Consider the following 17,239-nt stretch of genomic DNA (forward strand, 5'->3'; position numbering starts at 1 on the left):
GTGTTCCCCAAGGCAGCCTCCCAGGCCCTCTTTCATTTATAATCTATATAGATGACATCCAGAACTCCTCTGAAATATCTTATGTCCTTTTTGCAGATGATTCAAATGTACTCTACTCTCATCCTAGCCGCGATATTTAAATCAATGTACTGAACACTGAACTGGATAAATTGGTACATTGGATTAGGGCTAAAAAATTGTCAATTAATGTACAAAAAACGAAATGCATGCTTTTTAGCAATTCTTTGGAACAATTGCCATTTAACATTAAATTGGACAATATAGACATTAAAGTTGTTACTACAACAAAATTTTTAGGTCTCATAATAGACAACAAATTATCTTGGAAAACACACATTGACTTACAATTATTGTCGTACAATATCACACAATATTGGTTTTATCAACAAAGATTTTTTTTTTCCAACTTCCTCCCTAAAAATGCTTTATTCAACATTAATTTTACCATATTTAAATTACGGAGCAATTCCCCAAATATGGGGGAAATACACACTCAACCTACCTAGATAGAATATTGCTTTTACAAAAGAAGGCATTGCGTGTTTTCCACATGTGCTGGAGATCTCACACAGATGAGTTGTTTTTTAACAATAACATTCTAAAAAACAGTTCAATTCAATTCAATTCAATTTTATTCATTTCACTTCCATCAAACAAAAACAAATTGTATACCATATATATAAACATAAGTTAATCAGTTAAACAATAATATGTATCAGTTAAACAATAATATGTTACCACCCATATTTAATTCTTCATTTAACAAAAACAAATCTCTTCACAAATATCCCACAATTAATAAAAGTGCTGTTGGATGGCCTCGACGGCTGGAATTTAGAGCTTGCAATTATTTTCAAATTAAGATGTTTAATTAATGTTTATCAGGTTTTCTCGCGAGTCTTACAAAGGCAGGCATTTTAGACTTCACCATGGTGACATCGGGTTCTTCGGCGCCAAGAATGGACATAATGCTGTAAAGAGAGAGAGAGAGATCTGCTGAGGGATGTTTCACAAAGAGCTAAGTATGACTTAAGAGTCACTCTTAAAGTTCAAGTCCACCTGAGAAAAATGTTGATTTGAATCAATAGAGAAAAACTGACAAGCACAATGGTAAAAATTTCATCAAAATCGGATGTAAAATAAGAATGTTATGACATTTCAAAGTTTTGCTTACTTTAACAAAATACTTATATGAACGAGCCAGTTACATCCAAATGAGAGAGTTGATGATGTCACTCACTCACTATTTCTTTGTTTTTATTGCTTGAATTATACAATATTTCATTTTTTACGAATTTGACGATTAGGACCTCCTTGCCTGAAGCACAAAATGTTAAAATAATTGAATTCCACGTGTTCAGGAAGGAATGAAATTTCATTTCACATGACAATGACGAGAAAATAAAAATATTTCATATAATAAAATACAAAGTAAATAGTGAGTGAGTGATGTCATCAGTTCCTCATTTGCATACCGATCGAGATGTGCATATAACTGTTTTTGTGAAATACAGCGAAACTTGAAAATGCCATAACTTTCTTATTTTACATCCGATTTTGATGAAATTTTCAGTATTATGCTTGCCGGAACATTGAATTTTTCTCTTTTTATTCAAATCAAGTTTTTATGGGGTGGACTTGTCCTTTAAATGCCTAGATGGATGCGGTATAAAAGACATCATCGCATTGGACAGATAATGCCGAGAGCCTAGAGGACGCACCCTACTGCGTATTAATACCCCCATCTCACTAGATGGCGATTCCGCTCCGATCGTCAAAAATCGACAAAGCGTGGTATATCGTAGCTTGAACGTGGCTTGATCTTTTCAATCTTCTCCGTCGTACCTTGATCTTTTCTGAAGCGGCAAGGATCGCCACCATCTTCCTGGTCGCCACTAAATTTTGAACATGTTCAAAACTTAGGCCCCCATCTCACTAGGATGGCGATCATGGCGACCATGGCGATCTGTCTAAATCCCGCAAATCGTAGCAGAATCGTCCTCGAATTCTATTTTTAGCCTGCGAGTCGATTGCACTACAACTTCACTGCGACGGACCTGCGCTGAAGGCGATGGTAATACGCTGGTAGTACGACGCTGTCACTCTCTTGCCACGATTTGAGGCAGATGTGATGCGCTGCTTCTGCGATCAAAGCGACCGTACAACGAGGCCCATACGCTAATTAGGACCTCGGTACGGTGGTGCTACGAATGGAACGATTGTGTTACGTTCATGATGGGCTCTTGAAACGATTTCAAGCAATCGGCATATTGATCGCGGCACATGAGACATTTTTCAGTCGATCGCCAACCTCCGACCAAGATGGATGTCCAAAATTTGGTTGGACTTATACATCTTAGCATTATACAACAACTTCAATTAGAAGTTGAATACGAGGACCTGATACGAGGACAGTAGAAGGAGGAGGCCAAAAAGATACTGGGTCCGATCCTGGCTGTCACTTAAGTCATAATATACAATATATATTAAAATTTCACTCAAAAGATGTCGATGAGCCTAATAGTTAATATGAGGAATGCATCCATAATTTCATAAAAGAGCATAAAAATGTTTTATATTTTGTTCATTTTTTTCCACAAAAGTTTGTCACTCGAAATTGTTAGGTAAATTCCTTTCAAATTTGCTTTCAAGAAGTACATGTAGTCTACTGATGTGAGAGCACTCATAAGGGGGGGGGGGGCACAATGCCAGAATCCCCATAAAGTGTGCTTTCCCAATCAATACATCAGTGATCGAATCATTAAAATTTTAATATTGTTTACTGTCACTGTAGTTAGAATTCATTCTATTTTTAAAACATATTCAATTTATATATTTTTGCGGAGGTAACCCATTTCGTCATCAAGACATGCGAGCGTCTTTTTCTTCTCTCTTTCAAGCTGGCTCAGCAGTTAGATTTTCATCCTCCTACTATACCTCCTCCTCCTCTTCCTCTTCCTCCTCCTCTTCCTCCTCTACCACCACCATAACCTCTTGTTCGCTTCCTCTTGGACCGCCGGCATAACAGATTGGGCAGCTTCCCTTTTTGGTCCTTTTTCTGGGAAGTATATTTGAAAACGTCGTGGTGTCGCCTCGTAATCTGTTGAAAATGTGATAATCCGCTACCATCGGCACGTTGTTTCATAGCAGCGCAGACGGTCGCTGCTCAATCGCTGGCCAGTCATCAGCGGCGCAGCAAAAGCGCAACGCGAATGCCTGCAGCGGGCTGAGAACGTGTGCCACATGCCACCCAAAGGGAAAGCGTCGTGGTGGAAACGGTGTGAAGCGTGTCGAGCGCAAGGCAGTCGCCTCGTAAACGGAAGCAGCGTAGCAGAATTGTCTTGGGAACGGGCCTGAAAGACACGGGCGATCGGTGCCGCTTTTAATGCGCTTCTACTACGCTTTGTGCGTTGAAGCTTCGTTACAGCTACGAATATGTCGTTTGTAATACGCTCTTGACTCGATTATGATGCGCTTTAGCACCTCCGCGATCTCGCTACGTAAGTTTTGAACATGTTCAAAATTTTGTGGCGACCAGGAAGATGGTGGCGATCCTTGCCGCTTCAGAAAAGATCAAGGTACGACGGAGAAGATTGAAAAGATCAAGCCACGTTCAAGCTACGATATACCACGCTTTGTCGATTTTTGACGATCGCAGCGGAATCGCCATCTAGTGAGATGGGGGTATTACGTAGCGAGATCGCGGAGGTGCTAAAGCGCATCATAATCGAGTCAAGAGCGTATTACAAACGACATATTCGTAGCTGTAACGAAGCTCCAACGCACAAAGCGTAGTAGAAGCGCATTAAAAGCGGCACCGATCGCCCGTGTTTTTCAGGCCCGTTCCCAAGACAATTCTGCTACGCTGCTTCCGTTTACGAGGCGACTGCCTTGCGCTCGACACGCTTCACACCGTTTCCACCACGACGCTTTCCCTTTGGGTGGCATGTGGCACACGTTCTCAGCCCGCTGCAGGCATTCGCGTTGCGCTTTTGCTGCGCCGCTGATGACTGGCCAGCGATTGAGCAGCGACCGTCTGCGCTGCTATGAAACAACGTGCCGATGGTAGCGGATTATCACATTTTCAACAGATTACGAGGCGACACCACGACGTTTTCAAATATACTTCCCAGAAAAAGGACCAAAAAGGGAAGCTGCCCAATCTGTTATGCCGGCGGTCCAAGAGGAAGCGAACAAGAGGTTATGGTGGTGGTAGAGGAGGAGGAGGAAGAGGAGGAGGAGGTATAGTAGGAGGATGAAAATCTAACTGCTGAGCCAGCTTGAAAGAGAGAAAAAAAAGACGCTCGCATGTCTTGATGACGAAATGGGTTACCTCCGCAAAAATATATAAATTGAATATGTTTTAAAAATAGAATGAATTCTAACTACAGTGACAGTAAACAATATTAAAATTTTAATGATTCGATCACTGATGTATTGATTGGGAAAGCACACTTTATGGGGATTCTGGCATTGTGCCCCCCCCCCCCTTATGAGTGCTCTCACATCAGTAGACTACTTCTTGAAAGCAAATTTGAAAGGAATTTACCTAACAATTTTGAGTGACAAACTTTTGTGGAAAAAAAATAAACAAAATATAAAACGTTTTATGCTCTTTTATGAAATTCTGGATGCATCCCTCATATTAACTATTAGGCTCATCGACATCTTTTGAGTGAAATTTTAATATATATTGTATATTATGACTTAAGTGACAGCCAGGATCGGACCCAGTATCTTTTTGGCCTCCTCCTTCTACTGTCCTCGTATCAGGTCCTCGTATTCAACTTCTAATTGAAGTTGTTGTATAATGCTAAGATGTATAAGTCCAACCAAATTCTGGACATCCATCTTGGTCGGAGGTTGGCAATCGACTGAAAAATGTCTCATGTGCCGCGATCAATATGCCGATTGCTTGAAATCGTTTCAAGAGCCCATCATGAACGTAACACAATCGTTCCATTCGTAGCACCACCGTACCGAGGTCCATACGCGAATTAGGACCTCGTTGTACGGTCGTTTTGTTCGCAGAAGCAGCGCATCACATCTGCCTCAAATCGTGGCAAGAGAGTGGCAGCGTCGTACTACCAGCGTATTACCATCGCCTTCAGCGCAGGTCCGTCGCAGTGAAGTTGTAGTGCAATCGCCTCGCAGGCTAAAAATAGAATTCGAGGACGATTCTGCTACGCTTTGCGGGATTTAGACAGATCGCCATGGTCGCCATGATCGCCATCCTAGTGAGATGGGGGCCTTAACTGATCAGATTTAGTTCGCGTTTCATATCGTGAAGGCGTCAGCATGAAGGTGCGACTCTAGAATTATTATAGGTCATACCTAAATCTTTGTGAAACACACCCGATCATTATGTTATCAAACTCATGTGAATACAAAATATTGCTCCTGCAAGGCCGAGCGTTACAGGTACTCATAAGTGAATGTTTAAGATATTCGTTATTTCATTTTTGCCTTAGGCCCTGTTACAACCGATAATGTCGCACCAACGCATAATGTCGCAGCAACGCATAATGTCGCAGATTGCGACATTATGCCAAGAGCGTCCGACGCATAATGTCGCAGTCAACGCATAATGTCGTAGTTTTTCTAACGCATAATGTCACATGTCGCAACGCATAATGTCGCAGCAAATCGTCAACGCATAATGTCACATGTCGCAAACGCATAATGTCACAGCAGTATTTTCTTCAGGACTCGAGCTTCAGATAAGATATAAAACATGCTTTTACTTAGTATTTTGAGGCACGAAAAAGAGAATTAAATTATTTTGAAATCAAGATTACTCTTTGTATGAATATTTGTCGCTTTATTGCCATTTCGTCTACTGCCTTTTCCCCACTTTCACAGGGTCTGATATCATTTCGTCCAACAGTAGTTAGTCAACTATCAACATAGTCCTATAACCATTTCGTCTACCATCTCGTCTAATAGCCAGTTGGTCTAATAGCCGTTGTGTTTATTATCATTTAGTCTAATTGTATTTTTTTCAGTTGGTCCAATATCCATTTTGTCCAATATCATTACGTCTATTACCTTTTGGTCTAATAGCCAATTGGTCTAATAACCACTTGGTGTACTCTCATTTTCGCCCATGTTCCATTTGGTCTAAATTCAGTTGGTTCGCTATGACTTTGTCTCAGCCCATTTCGGCTAACAATCATTTGGTATCGTTGCCATGGGTCCAATCACCATTAGGTCCTATCACCGGTTCTAGGACAATTACCCCCGGACAATCACCCTTCCGGACAACTACCCCTGACAATTTTACCCGCCCGAGGACAATTACCCCCTGAGGACAATTACCCCCCGAGGACAATTACACCCCGGACAATTACCCCCGGAAAATTACCCCCCAAAAAATTATCCCCGAGAACAATTTCCCCTCAGACAATTACCCCCTGGACAATTACCCCCTAGACAATTACCCCCTAGACAATTACTCCCGGACAATTACCCCCTGTAAAACTAGCCCCGAGGACGATTACCCCCTGAGGACAATTACCCCCCCAGACAACTACCCCCTAGGACACTTTCCCCCGGACAATACGCCCTGGACAATTACCCCCGGACAATTACCTCCCGATGACAATTACCCCCGGACAACTACCCCCGGACAATTACCCCTTAGGAAAATTCCCCCCCCCCGAGGACAATTACCACCGGGAACAATTACCCTGCCCCGGGGACAATAAGCCCCTAGACAAAGGGAGTGCACAGAGTCAGGGCCTAAATAGTAAAATTACAAGGCGTTCTTGTGTATATTATCTTTGCATATTTTTTTTGCTTACTGTATTAAAACTAAAGCCACATCTTAATCTGGAATGTGCACCGATTGTTTCATAATTCTTAGCTTCTTGTTAGATGAATTGTTTTATAATAACAGGTTTATAGGTTCTTCTTGTCAGTAGTATTGATGGTTGCGTTACCGAGCTTTGAAGGTGTCTACCTGTGAAGGTGTCTTTTTAACGTTTTATCTATTTTCCTGAAATTAAACCCCAAATGAATAAAGAAAAAATCAGATCAGTTGGAATCAGAGAAATTAGGCATTTGTGATTATTATGTCTAATCGTGTCTTCTCATGAATGTTCAATTGTTCTATGAAAACTTATTATGTGGGCCAGTTTACACATTTTTGATGTACATATGCGTAGCTATATAGCGCAAGCCCCCACCGCCATTTTTCATGATGCAGAAGGCATTGCTAAACAAAAAAAAGAAGAAAAAAGGCGGAAAAGGAAGAAAAAATGAAAAAGAAGAAAACGAGAGAGAGGGAGAGAGAAAAAAAAGGAGAAAGAGCGATATAAGAGAGAAAGTTATTAACATAAGATAAAGTAGAAATATATTGAAAACCTGTGCCACCGACCAAGACCGTTACAATGGTTCACGCCCGGGGGGGGGGGCACTCAGTATATAATAATTTGCCGCGGAGGGGACCCCCATTTTTACACTCAATATCCGTTCCAAGGCATAGCATCTTTGTCTTATTGAGAAAAAGAACAAAGAAAGCCGCTCCAAAGCAAAGCAATTTCTTCTTATCGAGAAAAAAGAAGAAAGAAATCCGCTCCAAAGCTTGTCATATTTTTTGTTACGCCGTTCCGGTCGCACTGATCTGCTACAATGAGCTGCAATTTTGGTGAAATGCGGCCGCAGAGCGCTGTCCGACCTTCACCTCTGCGCGAGCGCACCCGGCGGACGTGCCGCCGGGCTAGCTCCATCATGCACGCATGTCCGTTCCACAGGGATGCATAAGCACTGACACGCTGGCGATCCGTTCCTAGGACCCCGTTTTTTGTCTCGCCCGCGGCACACCCCAACCACTTTTTTGGTCGAGTGCTCCCTTCCCCCCCCCGGGGGTCACGCTTGATTCGATGTGACATTATGCGTTGACGATTTGTTGCGACATTATGCGTTAGAAAAACTACGACATAATGCGTTGACTGCGACATTATGCGTTGCTGCGACATTATCGGTTGTAACAGGCCCTACGTTTTTCCTCACACAAAAAATTACTTTCACAATGATATTGAAATGACACATTTCGTTTTGCCTCCATCCCCTCCATAAAAAAATACCTAAGTGCAGCTCCCGCACTTCTGCCGGATTTGCCCGCTTACCTCTGTTTAAAGTCAGTAAAATATGAAGTTCCTGGGTTGTCCTTTATGAATTCAACAGCAACGGCATAAGTTTTAATACACTCAATATAATCCGTAATCGAGATATCATATTGCAATTCTACGTTAACGCTGAAAGATAAAACATAAGAAATAAACAGTAACATTGTTGCTGTTGATAGAATAAAGATATTAAACAAAAATGTTAAATAGCCTGTTGAAGTTGATCGACAATAACCCACTAAATTAAATTTTAACGAATATAATGTACGAGCTTTAAAGAATAATGATGAAATAAGGTGATTTGGGTATATAGTTCACTCTAACTTGAGATGTGCACTTTGTGTGATATTGGTGAATTGTATACGCAAGCAGTCTGTAAAACGTGGTGCCAATAGTCAGATCGCAGGACTGGTCCCTGTGCTATTGAGCAAATAGGCCAGATTAATCCAAATCATCCCATAGCTGAATCCTTCTCCCTACAAAATCTCGAGATTCATGAGATTTTATTTCTCGTAGAATTTACCTACGTTAACCACAAGTCAAATTAAATATCAATGCACCATGAGATATATTATCTATTTATTTTGTATACAATATTTTGATAAAGAAGAGAATTTCTGGCCTGAAAATGTGCCTAAAAACTGAATTTTCTTCCTCTGTTTTCTTTTGTAAAAAACTTTTAGGGCTGTGGGCTGAGCATAAGATATGCAAAGTCCGATCATCCCAGGAGGGGTTCACTGCCAGTAGACACTAAAACAGACGAAGGTGCTGGTAACTCCTTGAACAGACGAGTCAGTATTATCATGATTATGTACGGCCAAAAATACCCGGAACAAGTTGGAATGGTTTTTCAACACTTTTTGGTACTATTTGAGCCAAGGAATTACATAATATACATTTACCAAAATCCCCGTCTGCAGATCTGGGAAAGTGGTTATTTTTAAGATGGCGTCCAATATTGCTGCCATTCACTGAAAATGAATACAACTCACTCATTATCCACCCTAGAATCCTATTTCGGTTCATATTCCATGGCCTAAAGGTTAAAATAATTTGTTGATACAGCTTAGAGTGAGTGAATATAGGCTGCCGTGGGCTAAAAATCCACAATTCATCTATTACTTAATTAAAGGTAAATGCTAGTTTTGGTAACGATATCAAAATGAGTTCGTACAGAATCCAATGAAATGACCACCAAAGTGTCTGTTTGTATTAATAAAACGCATGTGCCAAAGAATTCTGGAAGAAATTTTGTAATTGCTGAGAAATCAGCAAATAAGCGCAGGAATCGGGTAGGGCGTCGGGCCCGACGCCCTAAGCAATAATCATACATTGTCCCACGTGCGCTTATCTGTGTTGGGGATCTCCGGTGTGAACATTTTTCAGCGTAGATTTCAAGATTTCACAAAGTTCAGTTAATGTAACTGTACCAGATCTAGATCCTCGATGATATACTGACAATTAAGCCTTGTTTTACAGACTTTCTCATGAAATCAGTGTTTACTGCAACTACTGGAATTTCTTTTTAAGTGGCGTTATATTGGTTTCTATTCAAGTTACAAGGACAGTCAGTGGTCTAGTGGGTCCAAAATTTCAAGATGGCTTCAAAAATGGAGTTTAAAATGGTTTTTATATACTTAAAATGGGCAAAGCTCACTTCAAATCCACATGGGAGTTATGATCTGGGTGTCTAGACCGTGGTTTCAGTGGTCAAAATACATTATTGGGACAAGTTACAAGGACTGTCAGTGGTCCAATATGTTTTTTTTTAATGGAGTCTAAAATCGCTGTTGCTACTTAAAAAGCCCCGACATAGTTTGCTCAATATCCAGGAATATGATTTTTGTGTCTGTATCATGGTTACATGGGTCAAATAATACATTGGGACAAGTAATAAGGAAAGTCAGTCGTCTGTTATGTTAAAAAATCCACGATGGCTTCCAAAAATTGATTGCAAAATGGCTGCTAAATCTTAAAGCGGACATAGCTCATTTCCTATCGACCTGGGAGATGCGATTACGGCGTCTATAAATGGTTTCAAGGGTCAATCAATTTATCTCTGTGTTTCCCATTTTATATTCATGCTGCCATGTCTTGCCATTCAACATTTATTGAACTTTGTACTTACATTACAAACTGCAGTTAAAGGATAAGTCCACCCCAGAAAAATGTTGATTTGAATAAATAGAGAAAAATCAAACAAGCATTATGCTGAAAATTTCATCAAAATCGGATGTAAAATAAGTTATGACATTTTAAAGTTTCGCTTACTTTTCACAAAACAGTGATATGCACAACTTAGTGACATGCAGTGACATGCGATGATGTCCCTCACTCACTATTTCTTTTGTGTTTTTATTGTTTGAAATATACAATATTTAATTTTTACAGATATGATGATATGGACCAACTTGATTGAACCATTAAGTATTTAACAATGCTCATTCCACATGTTCAGGGAGGAATTAATTGTTGTTGCACTCGACAACAGGGAGAACATTTTAATATTTTATATTTCATATAGTAAAATACAAAGTAAATAGTGAGTGATGTCATCAGTCTTTTCATTTGCATACCGACAAGGATGTGAATATATATTCTTTTGTGAAATTAAGCAAAATTTTTAGATGTCATAACTTTCTTATTTTACATCCGATTTTTATAAAATTTTTGGTGTTATGCTTGTTGGATTTTTCTCTTTTTTATTCCAATCAACTTTTATTGGGGTGGACTTGTCCTTTAAATCTAAGGTTATCTATTATGTATTATTATTGACACAACTTGAGATATATTGTCAGTCAAATTTGTATTTTTTTCATCGCACATGCCCTAATGATGTGTTTGTAAATTTCTTTGAAATATAACCCCTCTTTTTTATTATGCATGCATCTATGTTCCTTTGTTCCATTCTGAATACTGAATAAAGTGTTGAAGAAAAAAATAGGATACGTTACAAGGACATTCAGTGGTCTGGTTTAACAAAAAATCCAAGATGGCTTCCAAAATTGATTTTAAATTGGCTGCTGATATTTAAAACGTACACATCGGCCTGGGAGATGTGATAACCACAAGGAGAGTCAGGTGTCAAATACAGTGGCGTACCGTGAGTCACGGCATTGGGGGGCACCAGCAAAAATTTTGAGTCACCTAGTGAGCGCCTGTAGCGCACTTAGTTGCTAGGTTTGCTGATCTAACAGAGACATTTTAAGGACAGTGTCATTAAACGAATATGTATGTCACTGATGACAAAGTGCGAGCTGAAAATTGTTTATATTCAGACCTAAAAAGGGACATTATAAGCAAATTTTGTAATCATGATATGACCTGTCTCGCTAAACAAACAATGCGAGCGCGAAGCGCGAGCTGAAATTTTTGTATATATTGACCCCAAACGGACATTTTAAGGGCTATATTTTAGGAATCTATTAAGAGTAGACATATCTCACCATAGTAATATAAAGTGCCAAGCGCTTGCTGTTTTTTTTTAATTAAATGCATCCAAACACATAAAGCACTTGTAGTAATTGTAATCATGATTAGCCTTCGCATCTCACTAATCAAATATTGCGAGCGCGAAGCGCGAGCTGAAAATTTAGGAAATTCAGACCTGAAGAGGGACATTTTTAAGGTTTGTTTGTAGGAATTCACGAAGACCATACATATTTCACTAACCAAATGAAGCGAGCGCGAAGCGCGAGCTGAAATTTTTGTACAAATTGACCGCAAACATGAATATTTTAAGGATTATTTTTTAAAAGAATCCATTGTGAGTGCACATATCTCACCATAGTCATCAAATGCGAGTGTCAAGCGCATGCTGATTTAGTTAGAATTACACATAGAGACATACTTTTTGTAGTTATGATTATCATACGCATTTCACTAGTCAAATATTGCGAGCGCGAAGCGCGAGCTGAAAAATTAGGAAATTCACACCTGAAGAGGGGCATTCTAAGGCTTGTTTGTAGGAATTCATGTAGACCATGCGTATTTCCTAATCAAACGATGCGAGCGCAAGCTAAATTTTTTTATATTCAGATCAGAAAAAAGGGACATTTTAAGGACTGATATTAGGAATTCATGAAGAGCAGACATATCTCATTAATCCACTATTGCGAACGTAAGCGCGGACGGGAAGTATTTTACATTAAGACCTTAAAATTATATGTCACTACATAAAACAATAATAATTCGAAGTGCGAGGAAATATATTTGGTGTATATTGACTTGAAAACGGGAGGATTTAGTTCAACAGGATTATATATCTCGTTAAACAGACAATGCGAGCATCAGGAACAATGAAGAAAAAGGCCCTGAGCAAATTATGTTTCATAAAGTTATATTTTTTTTCATGTAATATAACATATAATTATAATGTAATATAACATAATTAACAATAATTTCTTCCTTCCCACTACGTTTCTCTCACTTTCTCCCTCTTTTTCTCTTTCCCCCCGTTTTTTTTCCTTTTTTTTGGCCAGCCGATGGGGGGAGGGGGCACGTGCCCCCATGCCCCCCGTAGTTACGCCACTGGTCAAATATGTTGAAAATCCAAGATGGCTTTAAAAAATGGGGTCTAATAAATCGTCACTCATTTCATGAAGTGGCACAAATGCGCGCGGATACAAAAACTCATGTTTCGAGTAAAACGCAATTGAATGTTTAAAATTTTTGAAACCATCTATTTGGTTAGTTGCCTATAACTACATAAACACAATTAATTTCATATGAAACGAAAGTGGGGAACTTCCGCCTTTCAACCTAACCCAAATTAAAAAAAGAAGGTGAAATATTAAGGCTGTGGTGATAGAAAATATGGTGTCAAGAAGCCCGTAGCTCGCACTGTTTAAATATGGCTCATTATATTAGCACACATTCAGAAATAAAGCTAATAAGAAGTAACTGTGACGACTACCCCTTCAAAGAAACAAACAAAAATCATCTTTGAGCGGCCGATCGAGGAAATATGGGTGATTTTTTTTCACACCCCCCCCCCATTGGCGGAAGCTGGATCTGCCCCTGCTATGGTTACAACCAGTATGTGTCGCAGCGTCGCAATAGAGAGTTTTAGCTCCGTGACCCACGACGAATTCAAGGACATAGCAAATGTATTAAAAATTACCGTCACGTGACAGCTGGGAGGAAGTAGTTTAGGGCTTGATCATCGCACATTCATGAAGACATGCATCCGTTTCTCTGAAATACCGCAAAATCTTTATTATTCCTTGTCCGAATTTGATGAAAATGTTCAGTGTTTTCTCTTATTACGTTTCATCTGTTCAAATAACACTACATTAAGCCCAATAATTACCATTTTTGGTCATCGAACGGCACTTGTAAAGTGCTGTATCCATCTTTTGTATGTTGATACTGGATTGGTGAATAGTCCTTCAAGTGTACATTGTTCTCCTATAAAGAATATAGGTAAAAACCGAATACTAAGACTGTAATTTTTCATAAATTATAATCACTTCACACCACGTGCATCCAGATGGGAGAGAGGAACCCTGGGAACCATGCCCCCCCCCAAAGAAAAAAGATAAATTGCAACCAAGAAAAAAAAGAGTAAATCAAATAATAGGAAGAAATAAATATTGTAATTTCCAGAGCATTATGTCAATGTATTTCAAAATTTTATTTTTCTATTACATAGGTCATCTTTTTTTTTATTTGACTCCTTTGAAAATTTTGGTTTATTACCGTATTGTGTTTTTTTTTACACTTGAAATGAAAGTTCTATTGCGGCTGATGTGCAATATGATCAATAACAAATAATATTGAATATAAGGAATTTATGACCACATAGAATCTTAAATGAAAATGAAACCCTTGAAACAGGAAAGCTTGTGCAAAAACAGAAAAATCAAAGAAACAGATAAATAAAAGTTTGAGAAAAATGGAATGAATGATAAGAAAGTAATGAGTATTTGAAGTTTAGATCATTATTGTAATGTAGATCCTCCCATTGGCAATGCGACAAAGATGTGTGCTATCACACGTGAACACCTTTCCCATTACTTTTCTATATTCACTTTAAATTCCTCTTTTATCACATACATCAGTAGATCATGTATTCTTTCTATATAGGAGGGCATGTAATACACATTTTCAAAGAATACATTATGGATAAAGAGTTTGTATCACCCTAAAAAGAGCAAAAATTATACATTTTCGGGGTATTTTGTAGTCCAACAAAGGGAAAGTTGACATGTGACATCACAAATATTTGTTGCATTGCCAGTAGGAGGACCTCCATAGCATTAGTGATCACAATATTCAAATGCTAATAACACAAACGTACAATGTGAAATTTAGAATGTTAAATTCAAACTAACCAGTTCGAAAGTTATGATTTTTTTTCGGGGAGAGGGGGAATTTGGAAAAAAAATCATTGTGCTGTCTTTAATTCATACAAGTAATTTATAGATAAAAACATGTAAAATAAAATACCTGATCGCACCCTGATTCATATCATCTGTTCCATCATTTTTGTGTAAGTTCTTAGTACCAAACCATAGAAAAATTGACCGGCTGGCTATAGCTTACATTCCACTTTCCCGGCTGTTTAATTTCGGCCCTAACCGCTGCCCATATAAATTTACCCGAAAGTTAAGCGCAAATTACACGGCCTTTTGTAACAAGCCCACATTGTCCAGCTTTATCTTTAATGAACTTACATTGCAATAACAAAATTGTGTAACAAACTTACGTAGTCGAAATATGACTCAATACAGTCATCCAGTTTCTTCCTTATCGCTTCATTTGGATGGTCGATGTAAAGATGGTGAAATCCTAAGACAGCAAGGCATCCGTTAGGTTTGAGGACGCGATCAACCTCCTTGGGAAATATTGACCAGTCAAAGTAATGGCTTGCACTGGCCGATGTAATAAGATCCAATGAGGAGTCGGCAACAGGTAAATCTTCTGCTTTGCCAACACTTAAAAAGAAATATGACAGTTTTGCCTTTGTCATTCGATGAGACTATTTTGTATATACTTTCTGTTTCTGTTTCTGTTTGTGGTAACTCCCGTAGGAACTCGGCGGGACAGCATTTTGCTGATAAACGCCAAGCTGGTATATAACCAATTACCTATGAATAGTGGCTGACGTTATAGACGACAGATATCACTCTCGGGCCTTTTTTCAAGGTGGAGACAATGGCAGAGTTGGGGTTCGAACTCACAACCATGCGATTATGAGTCCAATGCTCTAACCACTGGACCACACGACCCGCTTTCCCAGTCCCCAACCAAGCGTGTCAACGAGTGTACTAGGTGGTAATTCCAATTCATCCCTTAATGCCAAACAGGATTTTTCTGTTTCATTAATAATTGTTTCGATGAATTGAATTGAGAATTACCGTGTTGATAACTATCAGCAGGCAAGCGTTATTATGATTAAAGTTACCCGAAATACTGGTGTAAATATATAAAAATAATACAGCAAAAATATTCTAGCTATTGAAGGGCCAGTTGCACAAAAAACATGTCAGATGCAAGTTGATTTTCAACCAATCAGATGGGCGCATTTAAGAATTTTTCTCTGCAACACACTCCTTTCAAGAATGATGCAGATTATTCATACATACCTATCTTAGACCCCCGACAAAATAATAAGGACCAAAATATATATTTACCTGAAAGACACATTCTGGGGGTTTTGAGCTGCCTTTGCAACACCTATCTGCGCAGGACTAATGTCAACTCCCAATACATCATTGAAGTAAGGTGACAAGGACCGTGTTAATTGGCCAGACCCACAGCCGATATCAAGGGCAGTCTCAAATGGCTTCTTTCTCTGTGAAAAGATCAAAATTAACACTCTTCTTGTCTTTCAAAATTAAAATGTTATGTATCATTATAGCCAGAGGTCTAATCGTGAAAATGGTCGGTAGAACAGTTGTGCTCAAAAGTTAGTGAACCCACCACGAAATATACTTTTTTCATGCTGAGTGTTGAATGTAGACAAGGTGAATTATCGGATGGTCTAATACCACTTGGTCTACTTATCAATCAGTTCGTCCAACTTCACATAGTCTGAAACCATTCCGTCTGCAACCTGTTCGTCTAATATCCAATTCGTCTAATTTCCACGTTAGTCTAATACCCAGCAGTTGGGCTAAAACCATTTAGTCTAATTACCAGGTTGTCTAACATCATTTGGTCTAATTTCCACTTCGGCTAATTTCTACTTAGTCTAATTTTCATTTCGTCTAATTGTCATATGGTTTAATGGCCATTTGGTCTAATTTCCACTTGGTCTAATTTCCATTTAGTCTAATGCCCACTTGGTCTATTAGCCAAATCGGGTCTATCGACCAGTTGGGCTAATCGTCAATTGGTCTAGTTTTCATTTCGGCTAATTGTCATATGGTCTAATGATCGTTTGGTCTAATGATCGTTTGGTCTAATTCACACTTGGTCTAATGTCCATTTTGGATCAAAGAAATTATTTATTATGATTCATTTGATTTAACATTATAATAAATGCAGCATGCATCAACATGTTAATTATATGTCGCCAGGATCCGTAGGGGTAGGGCTATTGGCGGGCGCAAAACCTCTCCGTGAAGGACTACCGATTACGAGATGGTCGCTCATAGTCCCTCGTGAGTTATTCTACTCAATTATAATTCTTATAATTAGGCCCATATCGATTATGATTATCTATGAAAATTATATCAAACTCATAATCATTACATCGATTCTAAATACTGAGTTAACAATAAGTTGGGGATCTTGTAGCTTATAATGGTCGAATGGTGGGGGTTGGAGTCATCAGAACAACATTATTATGAAGAAAGGAACGAAAATATAATGTAAGTGATGGTGTGGATACGTATCTGGTAAACATGTTTATTCCTCTTTTATAATCATTGTTATGCAGTATTACGGAGGTGCCGGGTAAAAATGACAGAGGTAAAAATGGCAGAGGTAATAATGGCAAAGGTCAAAATGGCAGAGGTCAAAATGGCAGAGGTAATAATGGCAAAGGTAAAAATGGTAGAGGAAAATATGGCAGAGGTAAAAATGGCAGGTGTAATTATGGCAGAGGAATAAAAATGGCAGAGGTAAAAATGACAGAGGTA

The 17,239-nt window shown here is 38.9% G+C and overlaps 1 protein-coding gene across 1 annotated transcript in view; it reads right to left on the reverse strand.

Annotated features, from left to right (window-relative positions):
- Positions 1 to 718: 718 nt before the first annotated feature.
- LOC121419061 (putative methyltransferase DDB_G0268948) overlaps positions 719 to 17,239 on the reverse strand; it is a 35,392-nt gene continuing 18,871 nt past the window's right edge. The window contains exons 2-6 of the mRNA XM_041613353.1: positions 15,788 to 15,948; positions 14,860 to 15,088; positions 13,462 to 13,559; positions 8,151 to 8,279; positions 719 to 992 (exon numbers count right to left, since the gene is read on the reverse strand). Of these exons, the coding sequence (XP_041469287.1) occupies positions 893 to 992; positions 8,151 to 8,279; positions 13,462 to 13,559; positions 14,860 to 15,088; positions 15,788 to 15,948 (717 nt within the window). The 3' untranslated portion in view covers positions 719 to 892. The remainder of the gene's footprint in view (positions 993 to 8,150; positions 8,280 to 13,461; positions 13,560 to 14,859; positions 15,089 to 15,787; positions 15,949 to 17,239) is intronic.

This window comes from Lytechinus variegatus, chromosome 7 (assembly GCF_018143015.1).
Source record: "Lytechinus variegatus isolate NC3 chromosome 7, Lvar_3.0, whole genome shotgun sequence".
NCBI lineage: Eukaryota > Metazoa > Echinodermata > Echinoidea > Temnopleuroida > Toxopneustidae > Lytechinus > Lytechinus variegatus.